Source organism: Macaca fascicularis, chromosome 12, assembly GCF_037993035.2.
Source record: "Macaca fascicularis isolate 582-1 chromosome 12, T2T-MFA8v1.1".
Taxonomy (NCBI): domain Eukaryota; kingdom Metazoa; phylum Chordata; class Mammalia; order Primates; family Cercopithecidae; genus Macaca; species Macaca fascicularis.
In genome coordinates this window covers 91,958,047-91,981,405 of record NC_088386.1, presented here as the reverse complement: position 1 = coordinate 91,981,405, position 23,359 = coordinate 91,958,047, and the positions used below count along the sequence as shown (strand labels likewise).

Genomic DNA, 23,359 nt, shown 5'->3' with positions numbered 1-23,359 from the left:
ACATGAATCCCCAGTCTTCAGGGTGCTGGGGGCAGAGCCTGAGGAAGCCAGAGCATCCCTGCCTGTCATATTAAATTGAAAGCATGGCTTCTGTTGAATCTAGTGTGCCATACAAATATTACCATTTTCTTTGTGCCATGAGGTCAGAAAGCTTGGAAAATGCTGCTTTCAGGCCTGTTTGGGGGATCACTGTTCTTTCTATTCTTCTTCCACACGAAAGCCTATAGAAACTCTTTTTTTTTTTTTTCTTATCTTGTCTCAAGGTCTATGCCTTTGGTCTTTTGCAAAGAACTGTCCTGGCAGATGTGATGAAATTGGTTTGTGTTCCCTAAACACTGTTCCTGGCAAAGCTGTGCTGTATCTTGACTCACTTTCATAGCTTAACATTCCTTTTGTTCATCCCATCTTGAATTCCATTATATTCTCCTAGGTCTGCTCTTCCTTTCCTTTTTATAAAAGGGTTTTACAAATGGGAGCACACCCAACCACTTTGTTATAAATCAGCTCATAGCTAAAGTTGTAGCAGTTGTACCCTTCGTTCTTTGCAGTTTTGTCTTTTGGCAACATTGACCACCTTGGCCAAGCCCAGAGATGCCATCTTCTTTCCACCCAGCCCCCTTTCTCCCACATAAATGCGAGCATAGAAACTCGGGTAATACTCTGCTGGGAGGTAGTCATTAAGGATAAAATGCATTGTATTTTCTCATTTATCTTTTTTCCATTTATTTTAGAATGTATGTTAATCTTCCTGCTAAGCAGAGACAGGTTATAATTAAGCTGAAAAGTGTTTCTTTGGTTTTTCCAGATGAGAATTCTCCAGCCAACTTCTGGGATTCTAAAAACAGGGGTGTGACTGGAACCCAAAAAGGGCAAATTGTATGGAGAATTGAGCCTGGGCCCTATTTCATGGAACGTAAGTAGCTGAGTGTGAAATACAAACTTATTATTGAACATTGCATAAGTATGCAGAATTCTACGGAGTCTTTTTGAATGTTATTTTGAAATTCTTTGGTTTGAATTTCCATATTTATGCCATGATGGAAAATATATTGTTTTAGAAAATGCTCAGTAAAGAATGTTCACATATTTTGAAAAAACTGTGTATGTTTCAATATACAGTTAGCCACCCATATCCGTGGATTTCACGTCTACACATTCAACCAACTGTGGATCAAAAATGTTCAGGAAAAAAAAAAGTCAGTATACTGAACAAGTACAGACGTTTTTTCTTATCATTCCCTAAACATTATAGGGTAACAATTATTTGCATAACTTTTATATTGTATATTGTATTAGGTGTTTTAAGTTATCTAGAGATAATTTAAGTATTTGAGAGGATGTACACAGGTTATATGCATCTACTCTGACACTTTATATAAGGAACTTGAGCATCTGTGGATTTTGGTATCCCATGGGGGTCTTGGGATGAATCCCCCATGGATATCAAGGGACAGGGACAACTATGTAATATGTGCATGTGTGTATATGTATACACACACACACACACAAACACACACATTTACATATATATGCAAATAAATATTACAGGTACATACATATACATGTGTATATATACATAAATATATATGCTGTATTATATTTTACATGTACATTATGAATGTATGGTATATAATTATATGAGATTACTTTAGTACTTTACACATTTTGTATACCCTTTATATCTATAATTAATATTTATTCATATTAATTTCAGAAAGAATAATTCAAGATTTCAATTAATAACATGACTTGCCTTTGAAATACCTCATTATAATTTTTGCCAGCAGCAGAATAACTTCATGTTTGGACCCCAGTCTTTTCAAAGTGTTGATGAAATAGACTGGGGCTCACTGCCATTGAGGTCAGCTTACTAGAAAATCAGACATTGACTGCAGATAACTCAACTATTACCTAATTAATTCAGTGTTATAGTCATTTGTAAATTCAAATGCTCATATATAGTGCCTGGTTCACAAAAATATCTTGTCCCTTTTTATGTTGGGTGATGGTGTTATTTATGGTTGTCACCAATATTACTGAAAAAGTAGTAAATACTCAATACATTTTTGTGGAATATATAGAAGAATGAAGGAATAAATGATTTACTAGTTGGTCCAGGTTAACTTCTACATTTATAGAGTTTATTTTTCTTTCTTTCTGTTTTTTTTTTTTTTTTTTTTTTTTGAGACAGAGTTTTGCTCTTGTTGCCCAGGCTGGAGTGCAATGGCGCAATCTCAGCTCATCGCAACGTCTGCCTCCCGGGTTCAAGCAATGCCCCTCCCTCAGCCTCTAGAGTAGCTGGGATTACAGGCATGCACCACCATGCCCAGCTAATTTTGTATTTTTAGTAGAGACAGGGTTTCTCCATGTTGGTAAGGCTGGTCTCGAACTCCCGACCTCAGGTGATCCGCCCATCTCAGCCTCCCAAAGTGCTGAGATTACACGCGTGAGCCACTGTGCCTAGCCATTTTTCTTTAATGTAAAAAAAAAAATGGGCTCTTTAAACTTTTTCTGAGTTGTTGAGCTCTGAGTGAGCCTTAAGATTAGTATATGCAAAAGATTTAATATAAAAGAGAATGTGTGGGTACTAGTACTTAAAGATAGCACTTACTAAACGTGAACATTAAAGATTTGATTAAATGGAAACCTGCCGCAAGCATATCTTTATTGAAGCATATCAAACTTCTCTAATACACAGTTATCTTAAAAGATTAATGTCTATTACTTTGAATTGCCATTAAAGGCGTGAAATAATTTCTTTCACCATCCTTACTAGTAAATCAGCACTCTAGAACTTTCTCTAATTCTGCTTCTGTCCCATAAGGAATGTCTTCTTTTCATATTCCAATTTTCTGACTGGATTCTCTCTTAAACCTTAAAAGAAATGTCATTTTTAAGGGAAAATGCTCACAAAAAGCAGAGAGGAAGGAAGGTCGGAAAGGGGAAGCAGGTACATTTAGCAGAATCCTAGCTAATAGCACAGCTTATAGGAAACAGTTTGGAAGAAAACTTGCCAACATGTGAATGAGGATGGTTTCTGGCAGGTGGAATTATGGATGATTTGTTTTTCTGACCTACGTCTACATAACTTTCCAACATTGCCCAGCTGGCACGACTGTCTAAGTAATGAAGAAATAAGTGATAAAAGAATGTGGGAAAATGGAATGGGAAATAGCTGGTTTTACTTTCAATGTGATTCCTCCTTTGAAAGGATCCTAGTGTTTAAAAGGCTGATCTAGCGGGGAAATATTGCCAACTGAACTTCAGGGGAAAAGGTAAAATCACTTCCTTTGGAGTGATTTTAGCAAAATCACTCCAAAATGCTGAAGGCTGCTGGTAATTATTGCCTGTTGCAGTGTGCAGACTGATATTACAAGGCTCATGTGAACCCCTGGGAAGAAGTCAGTACCACATGCTGCTATAATTTGGAATATTATTTGAGAAAAAGCCCATTTACAGAGTATCCCCTTTGCTGTGATTGATTTTCTTTCTCCCTCCCAAAGTGTTAGAGATTCATCATGTGCTGGCTGATTAGGCGATAGTTAAATAGCTCTGTCTTGACTGATTTCTCTACATCTCACCCTAGTATTTAATAGAAATGGGCTTGACATTGAAGCTAAGAGTTGGGAATGAAGAAAAGAGAAGTTTTGTTTTTTTCTTTTTCTTTTCTCCGTATTTTAGCATTTCCACCTTAATTCTTCTCACATAAAATTGGGAGTATTGTGGAGCATAATTGTAAAACTGGAAATATTCAGTAATGCATTTTTTAAAGACTGAGAAATGTAGTATAAGTTAAAGTTCAGGACAATGAATAGGAATTTTAGAAAGATTCTCCTTTGAATAAGTCTTTCTTCATTAAGCAGAATGAAACACTCTCCCAAAACACTCATCCCTACCCTTGCAATATAAAAGAAGTTGTAATTATATTTATAGTGCCTAGAAATAGTCTGTGTCTTTGGGATGTCAATTTTTTTTTTTTTTTTTTTTTGAGACGGAATCTTGCTGTGTCTCCCAGGCTGGAGTGCAGTGGCACAATCTTGGCTCACTGCAACCTCCACCTCCTGGGTTCAAGCGATTCTCCTGCCTCAGCCTCCCAGGTAGCTGGGATTACAGGCATGCATCACCATGCCTGGCTAATTTTTGTATTTTTAGTATAGATGGGGTTTCACCATGTTGGCCAGGCTGGTTTCAAACTCCTGACCTCCAGTGATCCACCCACCTCGGCCTCCCAAAGTGCTGAGATTACAGACGTGAGCCACTGTGCCTGGCTGGATGTCGTTTTTAAAACCCATTGTCTGACTAGAGCATTCTTAAAGGGACTCACAAGGGAATGTTGGTTGAATCTCTGGAGCTGATGGCATGGAACTTTTTTTAAAAATTGAGAAGAGATTAGACAGCTTCTAAAATATTTTTCACCTCCAATCCTGAAAATGCAAAGTATTTAAAAATGTTTGTTTTCATCTGCAGAAAGGAAATTTGTTTATCTTTAACTCACCAGAAGTCCAAACAAAGGTTTAAAAATCTCTGAAAATTGATCTATTAAAGTTCCAGGGAAAACCTGGATTTGAGCACTATGTAGGCTATTTGTGAATTTAAGATGGTTTTAGTTTGTCTGGATAAATCCCCAGAGGAGGCAGGTAGTCCAAACTTATTTCATTATAGGGCTTACTTGAACGGATTTGAAGGACAAAACCAAGTGTAAATGTGGGTAGACGACCCTCAGGGCATTCAAGAGGAGGGTCAGCTTCATCTGCACTTACTTGTTATAAGACAGTCAAATATTCAAGAGAACTCAGGCTCACAGAACCTGAATGGGTCATCTGTGCAGTATGCATCTGTGAGTTTTAAAATTTAAGAGGGTTCAAATGTTGTATTGGCATACCAGACTGTCTGTTTCATTCTATACAGTCTTTTATGGGTTATGGTAATTCATTTATTCATATTTGCCTTTTGTTCTTCCTTCCTTTCTTCTATCCATCCATCCATCTATCTCCCCTTCTATCCTGAAGTATTCATTGAGTACTACCTTTGTGCTAGGTCTTATTCTAGGTACTCACTAAATCTTGTATCAGTGAGAGAGCTTAGAGTACTAAACTTCATCCTACATTGCTGTGTACTGAATTGTTATGTGATCATTGAGGAATATGACAAAACACTGATAAATTATGTAGCGATTTCACATACTTACCCATCCTAACCCTGGAAAATGTATAAAGGATTAGGAAACAGTATGCAAGTGACAACTGTGAGTGAGTCTTTTCTCTGAGTGGTGCTCAGTTTGGTACCTTGCCAAAATAGATGTGTCAAGGGTGCCTTTTTATTTGGTGGAGATGGGGTGACCTCGGTCTCTTGTTTTTAACTATCAGAGCCCTTTCTGTAACTTGCACCATTCCTAAGTCCCCTCCCACCAACATCAGAAAGGTCTTTTTGCCCCTTGGATGGAGATTTAATGCTTTTCATCCCCCATCCTCATACTTTATATTTTAGGCCCAGTTAGTTCTCTAGTCCTGTTAGGTTTCTGCCACATCTGCATGGATATTGTCCCTTTTGTTTTTCTCAGTTTTAGCAGAGGAAAGCCTGGCTATTTCAGGCTCCACTGGCCCTTGTTAAAGAGAAGACAACTTGCAATGACATATAACTGACAAGTGAGCATGTCACTGGTATGTGGGTAAATTTCCTCAAAAGCATGAGAAGTAAAGCTGTGAATAAGAATCATAATATTAATAGTTTAATGAAAACACATAGGGCAATGGTGAAAGTCATGTTCTAGAATAAATTATGATTAGCTTAATTTTTTAGGTTATTCTACCATTTAAGTAAAATAGAAATGATTAAAGGAAGAAGGACATTTATATTCCATCCATCTTTATGCTTCAAAATATTCAACTTCTAGAAACTTGGGGAAAATCCAGACTCTCTAAATAGGAACAGGCTGTTAACTACTGCCTAAGTGAATCGTGTAGCTATTTAAGATAATGGATGAGATCCTAGTCTGAGGCAAAACCATTTCTTGCAGGGAGTGGCTTGTGGAACCTTTTTTCAGAGAGGGCTTGAAATATAATCTTACATAAATACCTAGGGTTAATACAGCTGAGTTGAGATTGCTTTTCTAAAAACTACTTTTGAATAGGTAATATGCAAAACAGTATAATGTTTAAAAAGTATAAAAATTGAAATTAAATGTCTCCCCAGCTTCGTGTCCAGTTGCCAGTTTTCCCACCCTGAAGGCAACCACTACAACCAGTGTCAAGTTATCTATCTGGAAATATTTTATTCATATACAAACCAGAAATGTGTTCTTGTTTTAAACAGGTGGTAGAATGATTGATTTAAAATGCCATGTCAGAATTACACAGTTACAGAGACCCCTTTAGTTAAGAACAGGTTTAAGTTCCTAAACACTGTTCAAAGCCCCTCTGCCTCCCCAACTTGCCCTGGAATATGCCCAAAGTGACATCTCACAAATGATCACCCTCCAACCCATGGTAGAGGGCAGCAGGCATGCTGCTACCCTGAGGGACGTCTTCGCTTGTATTTTTGAAAATTAGTAAGTCAAAAACTTGAAAATAGAGGGCCTTTTCTGTTTTAAGAACATTCAAATACAGAGTACTAAACTGTATTTTGGTAACACTGTAAGTAAACATATCCTGAAGATTATCGAAAGGGGCCCTTATATTGCCGTGATCTATGACTGGCTTCAGCTGTTCGGAAGGGGCCGCAGAGAGGAGATGCCGCTCATCCTCTGCTGTCTTCCTCCTGAGGCTGACCTGGCTCAGCCGACAGCAGGTCCTTACAGGTTCATACAGGATGCCTTTCCCTTTTCCTGGCTCACTGCCCTCCGAGGCAACATGCTTTTGATTAGTGGATTCAAAATTCTCTTCTTTTTGTAGCCCAAAGAAGTGGAAATACATATATATATGTGTGGGGGGGGGATATATATATTACATATATTATATATTTGGATATATAAGTATATGCAAATATTAAAATATATTTCTATACAAATATGTGTATATACAAATATATATTTTATATATATTTTTTCATAATTTGAGGCCAGCAGGGGGAGATGTTGCCTGCCACATCAGGCTGTGGGGAAAGCAGCTAGGATAGATGGACTCATACATTGCTCTTTGGTCCATGTCCTCCATCTCTCCTGCTTATAAACAGGGCTGGGCTCTGTTGATCACTGGGGTCCTCCCTAATCGGATGCTCCATCATCATGCCTGTGCTTACTTCCACCTGCTTTTGTATATATTTCTCAGAAATAGCTTTTTACAAAAAAAAAATGCTCCTCTTGCAGTTAGAGGTCACACATTGTAGCTGCAACAGAAGCCCATGACCCTGGGCACCAACTTCCCTTTTCCATCCTTCTGAGTCTTCTTCCGTTACCTCTTCCAATAACCAAAATATTCAAATACATTAATCAAAATGCTGCTCTCCCCCTTTGTCAGAGGGGATGTTGCTTAGTTACACCATTTTTTAAAATCTTGTGTGACGTTCTGAAACATTAAATAACATCTGAAGATGAAAACTCCCACTCAGAGTGGAACATTCCGATATTTTGAGGGGCAGGAATCTTCACTGATGTCCTGCTGAAGGATGCAGCTAGTTTGCATCCCCACGCAAACCACTCCTCATTCTGTCCAGGACTGTTTTCCTCTCTGGTGACCAGCCTGTGTGTGTGGTTTTGTAATGGGTGATCTGTGGAAATCCCCTCAGCTGTTTGCTTCCGCGACACACAGCTCTGTAGCATTTGGGGGGATTGGATCTGCCCACAAAATCTGCTTTTGTGCAATTTAAGATACATTGATCTTAGTTTCAGGGATTCTACTTTGTCATCTGGGTTGGAGATTTTTGTTATAGCAAGGAATAAAATAACACCCAAAATGGGTCAGCCAGCAAAGTTGGCATGATTATCATCATTCTCCAAAAAAAAAAAAAAAAAATAAGCAGTCACATTTTTTTTTTATCTCATTGTCTGTTACCTAGTTGACTATTAAAACCTTAGGAAAAGCAGATGGCATCCTAACTTGAGACAGAGTTAGCAGAAGATGTCTTATAAAAATGCACTTCTCTCTGTGGAAAAAATGGCCTCCTCACTTGCTAACCGTTGATTTGATCTATGAAGTGCTGCCTGTAGACAGAGCCACCGACGTTGCTTCCCCAGCATGAAGAGTGCAATGCCAATGAGCTCATGTCCAAAGAATTCAATCCCCATGCACGTTACCACACTTTATTCCGCTCTGACAGTCCTCGTGCACACTACTTAGCTTTGTTCTTGCAGACTAAATGCTATTGGTCTTGGAAAAAAGCAAGTGGGAGAGTAAAATTTGCTCATGTCTGTCCAGCTATTACTATTTCAGAAATAACCAATAATCTGTGTTAGTGTCCAGGAAAGTCATTTACAGAAGAGTTCTCAGGGAGGCAAAGTAATAGTAAAGCTAGAATTTCTGCGTAGGTCATCTCGCTGTTCCTTAAACCCAACATGCTTCATCTGTGCCTCCCTGCTTTTCCCATTCTTTACTCTAACTCTCTCTAGCCCCATTTTGCTCATCCATTAGACCTGTTTTTGTCATGACACCTTTCTGACTCCACCATGTCTTCTCTAATCTCCACGGTCTCTATGCTCTTCGACCTGGTGCTCTTCCTTTTTACTGTGTGTCTTCTGTATTTTGCCATGCCCGTGATTGGCATCTGAGCGGCTACCCTACAGAACACCCACGAGACCAGAAACCTTTCCTTGACTCCCTTGCACTCTCTGGCACATTGCTGCCTGGCCATGTGCTATAGCAGGTACGTAGTAAAAATCTTCTGGCTGATGATGCTTATTAAATTATGAATTACTGAATAGTGATTAACATAAATAATAGAAGGACTCAATATTTTTCCTCCATAACAACTTTTTTTTTGAGATTTAGTATTTGGTCATTGGTAGGAAGAGTGTAATGATATAAATTCCTGTGAGAGGATTTTTCTTCAGTTATTATATATTTCTCTTAAAATAAGGAAACCAAAGACTGCAGGAGGCCATTGGTGCAGTTGGGAAAGTCAGTGGAAGAGGAACTTCCTTAGGGAAATACGTTGAGCAACCCCATTTTAATAGTCCTGGTGACTCATCTGAGAGAGGAACTCCCTCCCGTAGCCTAGGATTCTCCCTCCAGGGCCTGCCCATCAGCATCCTTGCATATTTAGAACACACCTTGGGAAAAATGCATCTCGCAGTGACCCTTCAGTGACTCAGGCGCTTTGTATACAGAGAAATTCCAGTGACTGTAGGTTTATCTTTAACACAGTTTGGTTTCATGCTCTTTGGAATTGTAGTTACTTTCCAAAAACCATAATTGGCATTTGTATTACTTTCTATCGAAGTGGAAGTATCAGAACAAAATTTATGAAATGTGTGGATTGCTACAAGCTGTGAGATATAGAATCAGTTGTTTGTAGATTTGATCTCTGCCTACTGGGTATATTTAAATGACTTGGAAAATTAAAATAATGTAAATTTCCAGACCCTGTCACTAGAGAATCTACTACAGTATACTTCCATGCTTTGTTAGACTGCTTTTCCTCTATTTCCACTGGGAGCTACAGTCAATGTAGGTAGAGGTTATGAGTGAAGGCTTTGGAATCAGACAGCTTGGGTTTGAGTCCTGACTCTGTCATTTCTTATCTGTCTGACCTACAGCAAACCTCAACATCTCATCTGTAATATGGGGACAGGAATTTCTGCCTCCCAAGGTTCTGTGAAGGTTCACTGACAACATGAACGTGAGGCATAACACTGTGGTACATTGTGGAGCACCTCAATAAATGCCAGCTAGTCCCATTCTTATCACTACACTGTTTCTATTTTGACATGACGTTTCTGTGCGTTATTTTTCTGATATGTTCGAGAGGTTACAAAGTTTGGGAGAAGCATATAATATCAAACAGAAATTGATGTAATCTGTTGCCTCTGAGTGGAAAAAAAGAGGTCATTCAGTCATGAGTAGGATTCCCTGAGAGGTGGGATGGTGGATTTCCACAGCTGATTCCTAAATGATGTGTTTCACTGTTTAAATTACTGTTTTCTCCAATTGCTTTGCAGCGGAGATTAAAATCTGTTTTAAATATTACCACGGCATTAGTGGGGCCCTGCGAGCCACGACCCCCTGCATCACCGTGAAGAACCCGGCTGTAATGGTGAGTGCCCCTCGCTGCCAGCTGCCTTGTGAGATCCATGCTGGGACTTGATTTCTATTTTTGCCTGTGAGGCCCTGACAGGGTTATGAGGAACAATGAAAAGGAAACATGTAACAGTGTGGGCACTGTTATAGGAAAGGAAATAGCTTACAAGGTTGACATACCCGAATTCCTAATTCAAATCAGTGGAAACGTAGGATTTGATTTGTAACAGCCGTTTGTAGAGTCAACTCTCGAGGAAACCCATTCATGAAGCAAAGTAGCAAGTGCCCCATTCTGGAAGGTTTAAACTTAGTCTGGGTGACCAGTTGGTAGGAAAGAGTGGCATTGCATCTTATGTGAATTTTAACCATTTAAAGTGTGGGTGATTTACCTGCCAGTCAACTCAAGGAGCTGTTGCTGCAGAGAGTAGAAGTGGGGAGTCACAAATGCACCGTTTCCTTAAGGTCTTAGTGCTGGTTCCTTCTTAGTGCTGAGTTTGGGTCTAGTGCCTAGAGGTACTGCTCATATTTTGGGTAAAATGTGGTCACTCAATGGAAGTCAACTTCTTTAACTTCAGAAGTTGACTTCAGAAGTCAGGCCTTCAGTTGAAGAAACAGATATCTAATTTACTTTTGTAGGAAACTTGTGGTGTTGGACTTTTGAAAGAAAACCCGCCCATTTCCAACATGGCAATTTTGTGATTTTTTAAAATTTTATTTTAGAATCTAACAGTCTCACAACACACAGCTCCACTGTATATGGGTGGTTGGACTCAGGTGGTTTGGGGAGATTCTTAGAGTCCAAGATATGTAAATTACTTCAGTTGTAATTAGTCATTACTAAAAATGAGGTCATGAAAGCATAGAAAAAATTACTCCCATGACATAGAATCTTTACAACGTTGTATGTGTGGGTGTGTGTGTATATACACAGTTATAGATGCTTGCATTTTTGGAAATAGGCAAGTAGTCAGGTTGAAATTCAGAAAGCAGTCTTTGCAAATAGCACTTTGAAATTGTTCAGACTCACCCTATGCTGTCTCTGATAGTGCTTGTACCTCTGTATCAGGCATTCTTTCCCTCTCATCTATTCATTTAAGCAAATATTCATTAAATGTCTGCTAAGTACTAAGCATTGTGCCACCACTACAGATGAAATATGAGGAAAAACGCCGTCATTGATCTCGTAGGTCTGGTGCAGAAGAGAGACATCAATCAAATATTGTATTTGTTTGAGTGATAATTGTATGAGAGGGAGCAAAATGGGGCAAGAGAGCATGTTCTATGTAGTAGGATTTGTCCTGATTGGGAAATTCCTGGAAGGCTTACCTTAAGAAGGTGTGTCTAAGAGACAAGCTGAAGAAGTTTTATAGGTGAAGAGGGAGGGAAGAGCATTGCAGGCAGAGGGAATAGTGTGTGCAAAATCCTCAATATCTAAGTACTCTGCTCACTTTAGAATTATATTTGAGTTTTCATTGTAGTAAACATAGTATAGAACATAAAAGAAAAGCCTACATTTACTATATAAGACTTTGAAGGTCACAAAGAGAATAGCAATTGTTGATTACAAAGTCTGCCATGTCACATAGTAAGCACTGGAACAGACTTCAGTTACTATTCTAAAAAGAAAAGTTACAAAGCTAGAAGAGTGGGGCTGTTTTTAATAAAATCTTAAAAAAAATCGTTGTGTCTGAATTTAGACAACAGCTTCCAAACATGATTAAGCATTTTCTGGATTTAGATTTTTATACTTGAGCAATTTCAGTATTCAGATCTCATCGAAGGCAGTGGGAGTTTATGGTTTGTTGAACACTGATCTTATTCCATTGATTTTTGCATTGAGATTGCTCTGTCAAAGCCTGTGGATAGTTTGGAGATAATTAATTTGCTTCAAATGGGTTTCAGAGCATCTTAAAAGCATCACAGATACAGCACTAGCAATCAGTATAGTGTATTTTGGTTCAGAGATTGACTAATGCAATGAGTGGTTAATCGATTTCTGACCAAGCTTGGGACAGTTTGGTCTATGTCCAAAATTGAAAGGCTGTGCCTCATGGGCACCTCATTTTGGGGATCAGGATTATGACCATAATAGCATGATGGTCACCTAGGTATATGACGTATGTTTAGTTATGTGACTGATTAACATCCTTGATACGTACACATCCCACTTAGTACAATTATACCATGACCAGATACAAAGAGTAGACCTGGAAGAAGTAATTGAGAAACTCCACATGGAATGAAATGAGCTGTTATCCTAATCATGTGGTTTCTTTTCTCACATATCCTTTTGCAATGAATTGAAGATAAAAAAAATTGTGACTTGTCTGTCATTTGTATTTTGTTGTCATTGTCATTCATCAGCATACACAGTGATATGTGTCTCAGATACTTGGAACAGGAAATCTTTCGGCTTCAGGGACAAATTAAGGCTGCCATTACTCACTACCATGTATTGTTTCAACACTTGGTTGACATTCTTGTTTCTGGGTTTTCCTGGAATGAATCTATGGAGTGAGTTTATTTTAAAGCCAGTCTCTAAACATTGAGTGCAGATGTGTTTATTATCCCTAATGTCCCTGTATCTAATGGTAATGCCTGGTTTTTCCTGGCTTTATTGTAATGAATGATAAAAATTGAATTATTTGGATATGATTTCAGATGAGCATTTTGCCAGAGTTGTTGTGCAGTACCCTTTTTCTGTGAATTCTTTGAGAATTGTTTCAGGAAGCCTTTTGCCAGAGGGTGAATTACATTTGAAAAATGAGAATTAGAGGACATTTTCTTTTGTTTCTCATAATTTCTTATAATTTTCAAGTAGGTTTTAAATGAAGACAGGTTATGAATTGTTTCAGCCTCATTAAACTCACTGAGCACAAGTATCCGTAGCCGACAGAGATGTGTTTTGAGGGGTGGCACATCTTACTGGGGCATGTGGCCCATTTGTGGAGAGGCCACAGTTTCTGGGATATCTTCCTATGCCCAGACACAGAAGGAGTGGCAGGTTACCGAGGGTGTGTCTCAGTCGTAGTCCAGCGTGGTGTGTGTGAAAGCAGGGTGAGATGGCCACAGCAGTTTGTTGTCTGGCCAGTGTACTGCTGCCTCTGCCCTAGTTAATCTGGGAATGCTGAGTCAGTGGAGTACAATACAATATAATAAACCACCTGTGTTTGTTGAGAGCCAACTCTATGATTGAGGAATTGGATTTGTAGATGGAAGGAAATACAGATACCCGGATGGACCCTGGTGTGTTGCAGAGGACATGTGAAGCAATCAGGATGCAGTTAAGTGGCACGCAAAATAGTTTGACTAAAGTACAAGAGTTACAGCGGAGGGAGTAGAAATTTATACTTCAAAATTTGAATGGGGTTTCTCAACTTTGCTTGGATTAGTGATGACTTTTATCTCCTGGGGGTATGTGATTTTTATAGAAATGTGGGGAGTGCAGCAAATATAAAGTGGAGAAAAAGTTTTAAAAAAAATCAGACCTGGACAGTAGTTAAGTAGTAAAAGCAAATTCAGGTCAGGAACTATTGCATTAGGGGAAAAGAGAACTCACTATAGAATTGGCTCAATTCCAGATATAACAAGGGAAAGTGGGGGTTAGAAGCCAAAAAGCAGGGTTGGAGTGGAGGGATTGGCAGATGGAAATTTACCAAGAGCTTAGGGGGATTCTTGTTAAACTGACCTAACAGAATTCTTGCTGAAAGAGGGCCAGAGTGATCAGTTATCGCACGGAGGATGGTGGGAGATGAGGAGTTTGATCCGATACCGAGAGTGATCACATATTGAGGGTGGGGATGGACTCTAAACTGACTTACCAGGGATTTTGCTAAAACTAAACTCTATAAGGATGGAGATAAAAGCCCAAGGCCTGCCTGGTTGAACAGAGGGCTCCAAAGAGCCTGAGTAAAGTTTACTCAAGGAAAGAATCTTTGTCAGAAGAACTTAATCTAAACTTCAGAATTAAAACGTGGTTCTATTTCCCACATTTGGGTACTTTCTGCCTTCAATTCTGTCTCTTACAGTATTGTTGACTTCTTTTGCAGAGTATTGTGAAGGTTTTTCTTCCTAATGTACCACAAATTGTGCATTAATTGCACATAAATTGAGAGAAAGGTCTAAATTTGCTGGGTGGTTTATAAATTACTGGCTTCTTGTGAGGTATAATTTACTCAAAAGCTTTCAGGAAAAGGTTATCAGTATAATAGCACTGCAAATTTTTCTTATTGCTAATTATAATAGCATGTGCCATGTACCTGCAGCATAATAGAACACAAGCCTACAAGGGAGATAGGACTCCATGTGGATTTTCAGAAATACTTGAGGAGAGAGGGTAATTCTATATATACAGGTAGGTCTGATATAAATCAATTGTTTCATTTATTCTAGATTTTCCTAACAAATCTGAAGGAACTTGATATTTGGTTTTTAACTAAAGAGAATATTTAGTATAGTAATAGTAATATATTTACTACAAATCAACTATATTCTTATCAAAGGGAAAAAAGGATGTAAATTAGTTTGATTCATAGTTATTGAGAATTTTTAAGCTTATATCTTTTTTATTTGGGGTAAAGTTTATATTTTAATCTTTCCTCCAAGAATCAGCATTTGTGTCTCTGTTCCAAGATTTGGAAATGAAAGGACACATGATACAATACCTGTTTGATGCAAAAATCATTGCATCTGGGTACATACATGGTTTCCTAGACAGATCCAGTGGCATCATACGCCTCTGAAACTTCAGACGCATGTTTTTTTCCTTTCAGATGGGGGCAGAAGGCATGGAGGGAGGTGCTTCAGGAAACCTGCATTCTCGAAAACTCGTTAGCTTTACATTGTCAGGTAAGAATGTCTTTAAACATGACATTCACTTTGAAAGTGTACAGTTTCGAAGGTATAAATAGTCACTTCTTTCTACAGACTTTCGTATATGATATGATGATATGTGAACTAGTTTTTGGGCGTCATACTTCTGAAAATTCAAGTATATCTCTTACCATGATAAATTAATTATTAACATAAATTCAGAAATTATTTCTTCTACCAAGTTTTCTGGCGATAGACAGTCTGTATAACTATGTATAGTTACTTTAAGAAAAACTGCAACGTAACATGTGCTAACCCCACTGAGGAGCTTTGATTATTGAAAATCATTTATTCTTACTTCAGCTAGAGAAAGGAAAAGTTTGAAGACTGGAGAAAAAAACCCAATATACTTCTTTATCTGTGGAGGAATACACATAAAATTTGGAAAGTGGAGAAGCCAATTGTTTTTGGCTTGTCAAATTGCTTGTATGTTTACCATACAAGTAAAGCACTGCTTTTCAAGTTATGAGACAGGACTCATTTCCAGTTTGTAAGTTTGATTTAGTTAAAATCAGTAATTTAAAAAAAGAATAATGTCAGAGTTTACCACTGAAGGGAATTTTTTTGGGTAAAGCATCAATTTATACAAACTGAAAATTTTCATATACAATAATATACATCCCTATATTTGTGTGTACTAGGTTGCAATGTAAAATGTATTTCATACATAGGACACTGTCGAAAAAGTTTGAAAGACACTGATTTTAGAAAATAAATTGGTAGTCATAAAGTCAAGAATACTCTAAGAAAATCCATATTTGAAATAGACTTTTAAAACAGATAACCATGCTACAATATATAGAAAATAAAGTCTAATGGATCTCCTTCACTGGAATATGTTTTGTTTTCATTTTTTTTGTGTGTTGTAGTACACTACAATACATAGAAAATAAAGTCTAATGGATCTCCTTCACTGGAATGTCTTTTTTCATTTTTCTGTAGTTGTACTTCCAAAATTTAAATTAGATCCACTTTTCTTGACTGCAAAAAACAAACAAGCAAACAAACAAAAACATGTTGTGAGAGTGAGCGTTAAAAGACCCGATCCTGAAACAGACGCTTCCACAACGCATAATTACCACATATGACTAAAGTGTACACATCAGTTCACTGTTGGCCCATGGCCTTCTGAGTATCTGTGTTTGGTTTTGCATGTTTCTCCTTTCCCCATATGAGCTTGCTTTTTTGCTTTGCTTCTCTGGTGAATCTCAGCATCTGTAAACTAGTGACTTATGGTTCTAGTTTGACCAATAAATATGTTCCGTTAGGAACCATCAGGGTTTAAAAAATATCTAGGTTTGTAGAAGGGCACTAAAAATAACCATGCCTGTGGTACTATCTCCCTACCCCTCTTATCTGCCTGTTTCCTAAAAACATCTTGGCTATACACCTGTGCTTTAAACCTTCACGGTACTGAGGGTCTGAAGCTACTGAAATCCCTGATGATAGGCAAGAAACAATTTGTGGACCCAAATAGCTCAAAAAATTTAGAGTATGACCACACCATGGGTTTCTTGGTTTTTTTGTTTTTGTTTTTTTTTTTTTAATTGACTGGTAAAAATTGTTTTTTTAATGGTGTACTGCATGATGTTTTGATATAAACCATAGGTTTCTTAGTTTAAAATTATTACCCTATGCTTTTAGGTGATCCGTATCGCATGACACATGCTTATTGGTTTTGACTCCAGATGGGATGTTATTAACTGACTATGTGAGAATGACCATCTGTGAGTTAAAAATCTTAGGACATTTTCCTAAAAAGTAGGAAGCAAGCTTTGAGGCACAGCCAGATGCTTCTTCCTTACACATTTCTTCCAACATCGCACCTCCATTCACATGGAGGCTAGCTACCTAACATCTGTTTTATTTCTTACCGTATAGCCAGACATTTGCAGACAGTATACAGAAATGACAAGGAGCTAAAACCAATTCTATAATGTTAATTCTAAAAAGTTAATCTGGTTATAGCATACTGACAGTGGATGATAATATTTATCTGAGAGCATTTAAGCAGTATAGAATGGCTGCCTGCAAATATTCCACTGTTGATTATATGTGGATAGGTAGGGGCACAAATACTTGAATTTTACAGCTAAAATTAAAAATGTATTTTCATTAATATTTTAAACGTGTTTCAAATAAGGCTTTACTTAGGATATTTAACACGTCAAACCTTTGTGACTTTGAGTCCTTCTTTGGCCTATTACATGGTGTGGATATTTGTGAGCAATAGCATATGTAAAAGACAAAAAAGAAAAGATCAGAAATGAGATGGATAAAGGGAACCAAATAATCAGATTACAAATAATTGGTAGTTTGTTGTATTTATTAAGGAAGATTTATTTGTTCAGTGTTCCATTGTGGAAAAATTTTGTATCAGGCTTATCTGACAGTGATATTATTTATCACAGTGACTTAATCATCTGGTGGAATGCTTTTTGTTCAAAGGAATATTTTTTGTGAGTTATTTAACTCTGTCAGACTTTGTGGCATTCATTTCTGTCTATGTTACTCTTCATTTACTACAAAGAAATCCCTTTTTTGGGCATAGATTTAATACATAAAGAAATTTCATTCTTCTGTCTGGATTCAAGGGGAACATAATCAAGAAAGGCAAGAAAATAAATGTGGCAATTGCCTTTTCTTCTCAAAGCTGTTCCCTGCTGAAGAAAATCAAGTGAAAGTAGCATCATTAAATTGACAGTAAGATGCAAATTCTGCATTTAATAATGAGTACGTAGTTTATGAAGTGTCAGGAATGGGGATTGCAAGGCTAATGAGATAGTGGCAGCCTCTCTGAAGTACCTATCTAATTCTTTACCCGTCTTTTCCTTCTCCTACTGGTTTTCAGATCAGAGATCTTACTATATATTTCATGCAGTGTTCTCAACGCACAGTGACTCACGCCTGTAATTCCAGCACTTTGGGAGGCCGAGGCAGGCAGGTCATGAGGTCAGGAGATCAAGACCATCCTGGCCAACATGGTGAAACCCCGTCTCTACTAAAAATACAAAAAATTCACTGGGTGTGGTGGTGCGTGCCTGTAATCCCAGCTACTTGGGAGGCTGAGGTACGAGAATCGCCTGAACCCGGGAGGCACAGGTTGCAGTGAGCCAGGATCACGCCACTGCGCTTCAGCCTGGTGACAGAACAAGATTCTGTCTCAAAAAAAAAAAAAAAATGCTCTTGGTTTAATTTTTATATATATAAAACTTCCCCCCTCTACTGCCAGGTATGTGTCATTAGACATTTCCGGAGTGTTTTCAGCACATGTGCCTGGGCCATGAGTTCTTGTGGGCCACTGGTGAGCCACCTCCTGGGAGCGCTCATTCAAGAATATGGTTCTATGGGCAATTTCAGGCCCATTCTGTTTTTCTAAGAAAGACCTTGTGTTTCAGGAGTGGGCTTGTGTGGGATGACCCTGGTGACCTCCTGTAATTTAGGGTCACTATCCAGGGTCTGTTTGCCAGCTGATCTGGGTAATCCAAAGGTCTGTGGAGGTTCAGGGGCCATATGCAAAATTTCTCTCTGAACCAGTGTTCAGAACTTCCCTAGATTAATCTTCCAGCATTTTCTAAGATGACTTAGCTCCCAGGCGTATCTTATTCAAACCAATATTCTCAGAAATGTTGAAGACTCAGTGGAGCCAGCTTTATTTCCTGACATGTTTGTGTCTCTTAGCCTGACCATGGAAAAACATAGTCTCCTCACTAAATGGACTTTGGCTAGGACTTTTAGCAGCATATAGTATGAAACAGCAATTTGTGAATCTAAGGTGAGTTATAGGACATTCTCCAAATGTTTAAGTTACTTTACTGGCTATTTAAAATAGCAGGTAGCACTTACATTTCAAAAAACATTTCCCCTAACATTCATCACATTTATGGAATATATATGACATTTTAAATGTGGTACAAATGGATATATGCTCTGATGTTTCATCTCCCATTAAACAGTTCTATGTATATGTAGAAGATTCATTTTTCTCTCATGAAGGAACATGTTTTTCAGTGAACTGCTTACTAAGTGTTTCTCTCAAGATGTTGTCTTGGGAGGCCAAGGTGGGTGGATCACGAGGTCAGGAGATCGAGACCATCCTGGCAAACACTGTGAAACCCTGTCTCTACTAAAAATACAAAAAAATTAGCCAGGTGTGGTGGTGGGCACCTGTAGTCCCAGCTACTCTGGAGGCTGAGGCAGGAGAATGGCATGAACCCAGTGGGCGGAGCTTGCAGTGAGCAGAGATCACGCCACTGCACTCCAGCATGGGCAACAGAGCGAGACTCCATCTCAAAAAAAAAAAAAAAAAAATGACATTGTCTGAGATTCTGGTTGTCGAATTACATTGCCCTAGGGAAAAGGTGGTGAAGGTGCACATGTTGGAATCAAAAGGGAGCTGAAAAACTGAAAAGTCAGTTTAGGGATGTGAGGTGGTGCTAAAGGTTTGGCTTCACTTATGCGGCCTGTTAGGTGACCCCTCTGCTGAAATTACTGCCATAACCCATTTGACTTCACCTATCTAAGCAATCATAGTGTGAATACTGCTATTGTGTTACTGAGTCATTTCTGTTTAGAGCTTCCTGTGTGTTTATTTAAGAACAAATTGTCTTTGAGCTGCTTGTTCTAATCAGGACATATGGATCCTTCCTTCTTCTATCCCTTGTTCTCTCCCTTCCTCCTTTCTTTCCTCCCTCCCTCCTGCTTTCTCTTTGTCCCTCCCTCCTTCTCCCTCTTTCTTTAAAGATCTTAGGGCAGTTGGGCTAAAGAAAGGGATGTTCTTCAATCCTGACCCTTATCTTAAGATGTCAATTCAGCCAGGAAAGAAGAGCAGTTTCCCCACCTGTGCCCACCATGGGCAGGAGAGACGGTCCACTATCATCAGTAACACCACCAATCCAATTTGGCACCGAGAGGTAAGATGATCCCTAGGGGTCTCCTACTTGTCAGTGAGGAAGTCAGCCCAGTCTGTCTCTTTCCTTGGGACTTTTGCATCCTCAGGTTGTTGATGAAGTGACTAGGGGTTCTGTCGGGAACGGGATACAATGAGAATGAGCTATTCCTACCTCTCCAGAGCCGGGTCTAAGGTAAGACAAATGAAGCTGTCACTTCAGGGGAGCAATTTAAGGACCCTCCGAAAAATTCAGTTGTTAAAATAAAGATCCTAATGCAGTTTTTTAAAACTCACAATTAATGCAAAAAGTTCATGAATAAAATATGAAAATTTGAAGTAAGGACAGGATCAGTAACATTGCCTTGTAGAGTCCTAGTGGGACCTGAGGCAAGAGGAAAAATCAGCAATACTGGTCGTGTTTTTCTTTAAAATTTTGATATTTTGTTGTAGCATACATTTAGTACAAATTAAAGGAATTTCTCTCTCTACGGGCTTTGGCAAATGTTTTATGAATTTCTAGATTTTCGTTAATTAGATGAGCCATTCAAGGAGTCATCATCCTGAGTGAAGCCAGATTGTGTTGATGGTATTTTAGACTTCCTCACAGCTACAGTATGCTACCAGTCATCTTAGTGCACCATATCAGTGAAATCAAGCAAAGGGTTTTCTCATTTGAACTATGGAAAGTCAGAGAATGAACAAACAGACACTTCTTATCTAGTGAGCAAAGCTTGAGCTGTCCCTCCATTTCTCAGAGATCTGAGGTGTGTTTTACATAACTAGTGTGAGAATGTTTCTGGGCTGGCATAGGAGTTACGCAGTTAATTAGATCATACCCTCAATATTTAACGACAACAATATGTTCTAACAATGTTGTAGAAATATTTAATTGGAGAGAGGTATTCAGGGGATCTAAAACCAATTGGAGAAAAGATATGGTTGTTTGAGACTTGCCAACACAGCAAGGTATTTCTCCTGGGCGGTTCCTATGGTTTTGGATATTGAATATGGCTTGTATTCTTATGCTTGGTTTAAGAAACTACTAATGATCTATCATGGTAAAAAACTATTAAGGGCATACCACTTAGTCTAATGCATTTCAAAGCCTAGAAGAAATAAAAATATATCTCAGTATGATTCCAGAAGGCACATAATAGATATGATGATGAAACAAGCAGTAACTATTTTCCTAACATTTTAAATTTGCAAAGTTTTTGACCATGTCACCAGTGCAAGCCTGAAAGAGAGGCACAAAGGATGAGATTATTATGTCTTAATTTTGGTGATTAAGAAATTGAAGCTTAAGGTGTTTATAGGACTAGGTATTCAGAGACAGAAGTGGGGCTTAAACTCGGCTTTTTTATTCTAAGCAAGTACTTTTTTCCATTAAGCAGACTGCCAAATTGCATGGTCCTTTGGAAAACCTTAATTGTTATGACTAGATAAACCTAGAGGCACCTAAGTGAAAAGTTGGCTAACACTGTTCACATCACTGTAGTTGATGGGTACTCTCAGGGAAGCAGTGAAATAATTTAGGTTAGATTCCTGGCACCATCATTTACTTATACTGAGATTCCCATCTTTAAAAAGAAAATTATATCATTGTAAAGATAAAGTGAAGATAATATATGTAAAAGTCTCTGTAAGTGAGTAAAGCTCTTCATATTTATTTTATATCTTATTAATGTTCAATCCAAATTTCCCCAGTGGCATTCTTAAAATGAAAACAACAAAACCTATCTTAACTTCATACTTTTATTTTTCTGTCCCAGAAGAAAGAAATAACCCTGTGTGCTTTTTAAACTTAAGGAAAAATTCCATTTGAACATTGTTTTAACATTTATCAGGGAAACCACAGTATTCTGCAGATGTTCCTATTTTAACCACTAAGTGGAGGAGTATTTTACACTATGTTTTGCAACTTCAGAATTTCATGAGATTAGGAATTCAAATTGTCAATCAAATATACTAGTTAATTCTAAACCATTCTATAACAAGATATTAAATATCAAAGAATTGAGATACAATAAATGTAGAGAGTACTAAAATTGCATTGTGCATAACTTAATATTTGATAACATCTCCTAAAACTGTGAAACTAGGAAGGGCTGCATGATTGACTGAGAGGGCTTCTTTTGTCATACAGATCTTTGACTGCTGCTTTTTAGTCATGGTGAATGCTTCTGCTTCTGAGTGAATAAAGGATTGACAGTAGCTGCAGCTATTTCTAGCTATGTGGAACTCTATGTTGTTAGAATTTAAGAGATACCATTTCCTATACAAATAAAATGATACAGTATCATATTTGTCTTTCTTTTAAACCAGCATGTTATCTGTTTGTGTTTTCAGAAATATTCCTTTTTTGCACTTCTTACTGATGTCTTAGAAATTGAAATTAAAGACAAATTTGCCAAGAGCCGTCCCATCATCAAGCGTTTTCTGGGGAAACTAACCATTCCAGTCCAGAGGCTGCTGGAGCGACAGGCTATCGGGTAATCAGCCCTTACCTTTGGGGATCTTGTTGAGATTAGTTCGTATAGGAAAAAATGAAATGAAACTTGGTACTCCTAGGACTTTTCAGACTGGTAAGAAGTAGTAACACAATTCTTTTAAAAATAAAGATGTCCTTACACTTACTAAAATATACTTGACAAAAAGTAGTTTATTTTAATTATATACATTTTTTGCATCTTTGTCTTTTCCATGAGGTACCCACCATTAACATTTCAGTGTCAAATCTCATAGTGTTTGATTGTTTCTCAGTATATTGGAGTTTTTTATAAAACTTACTCCCTAGGGCAGAATTCTAAGGTCAGGTTGATGCCTATCTTATCCTAATTAATTCCATCCAGAGAACTTGTTACTCTTGAAAAACAGAAACAATCTTGTTTTGGAGCCATTTGAAACAAGACCTAGACTTGAGGAAGTGTTATAATAAAACTCCTAGACATATACATTCATTCAAGCAATTAAAATTTATTCATTGACATACTCTTAAAATTTAGTTAATGTGTAATTAATGTATTTTCTTTTTGTGAGCTTTTTGTAAGTTGTGAGTAAAGTAGTAAGTCATACTGAGGAGATAGAGAAGACCAAAAACAAGTTATGCAAATTAATAATGCATCACTGACTAGAGGCTGTAAACTGTACAGTGGAGCAAACGGTAGATAGAAGAAACATGGTGTCTTCCTTCTGAAATAGCCATTAGAGGGCAGAGGTGGAGTGATTTGGCACTATCCTTCTGATGATTTTCCTTAATTAAGAATAGGTTGGCGGGCACAGCGGCTCATGCCTGTAATCCCAGCACTTTGGTCAGCCGAGGTGGGCAGATCACCTGAGGTCAGGAGTTCAAGACCAGTCTGGCCAAAATGGCGAAACCCCATCTCTACAAAAATACAAAAAAATTAGCTGGGTATGGTGGCAGGCG

The 23,359-nt window shown here is 38.0% G+C and overlaps 1 protein-coding gene across 7 annotated transcripts in view; it reads left to right on the top strand.

Annotated features, from left to right (window-relative positions):
- Window positions 1–23,359, top strand: part of HECW2 (HECT, C2 and WW domain containing E3 ubiquitin protein ligase 2) — a 388,630-nt gene that overhangs the window by 241,723 nt on the left and 123,548 nt on the right. For all 7 annotated transcript variants that reach the window (XM_045367419.2, XM_015432516.3, XM_015432517.3 and 4 more), the window contains 5 exons: window positions 806–913; window positions 10,091–10,185; window positions 14,942–15,017; window positions 19,785–19,954; window positions 22,282–22,424. In XM_045367419.2, the coding sequence (XP_045223354.1) occupies window positions 806–913; window positions 10,091–10,185; window positions 14,942–15,017; window positions 19,785–19,954; window positions 22,282–22,424 (592 nt within the window). The remainder of the gene's footprint in view (window positions 1–805; window positions 914–10,090; window positions 10,186–14,941; window positions 15,018–19,784; window positions 19,955–22,281; window positions 22,425–23,359) is intronic.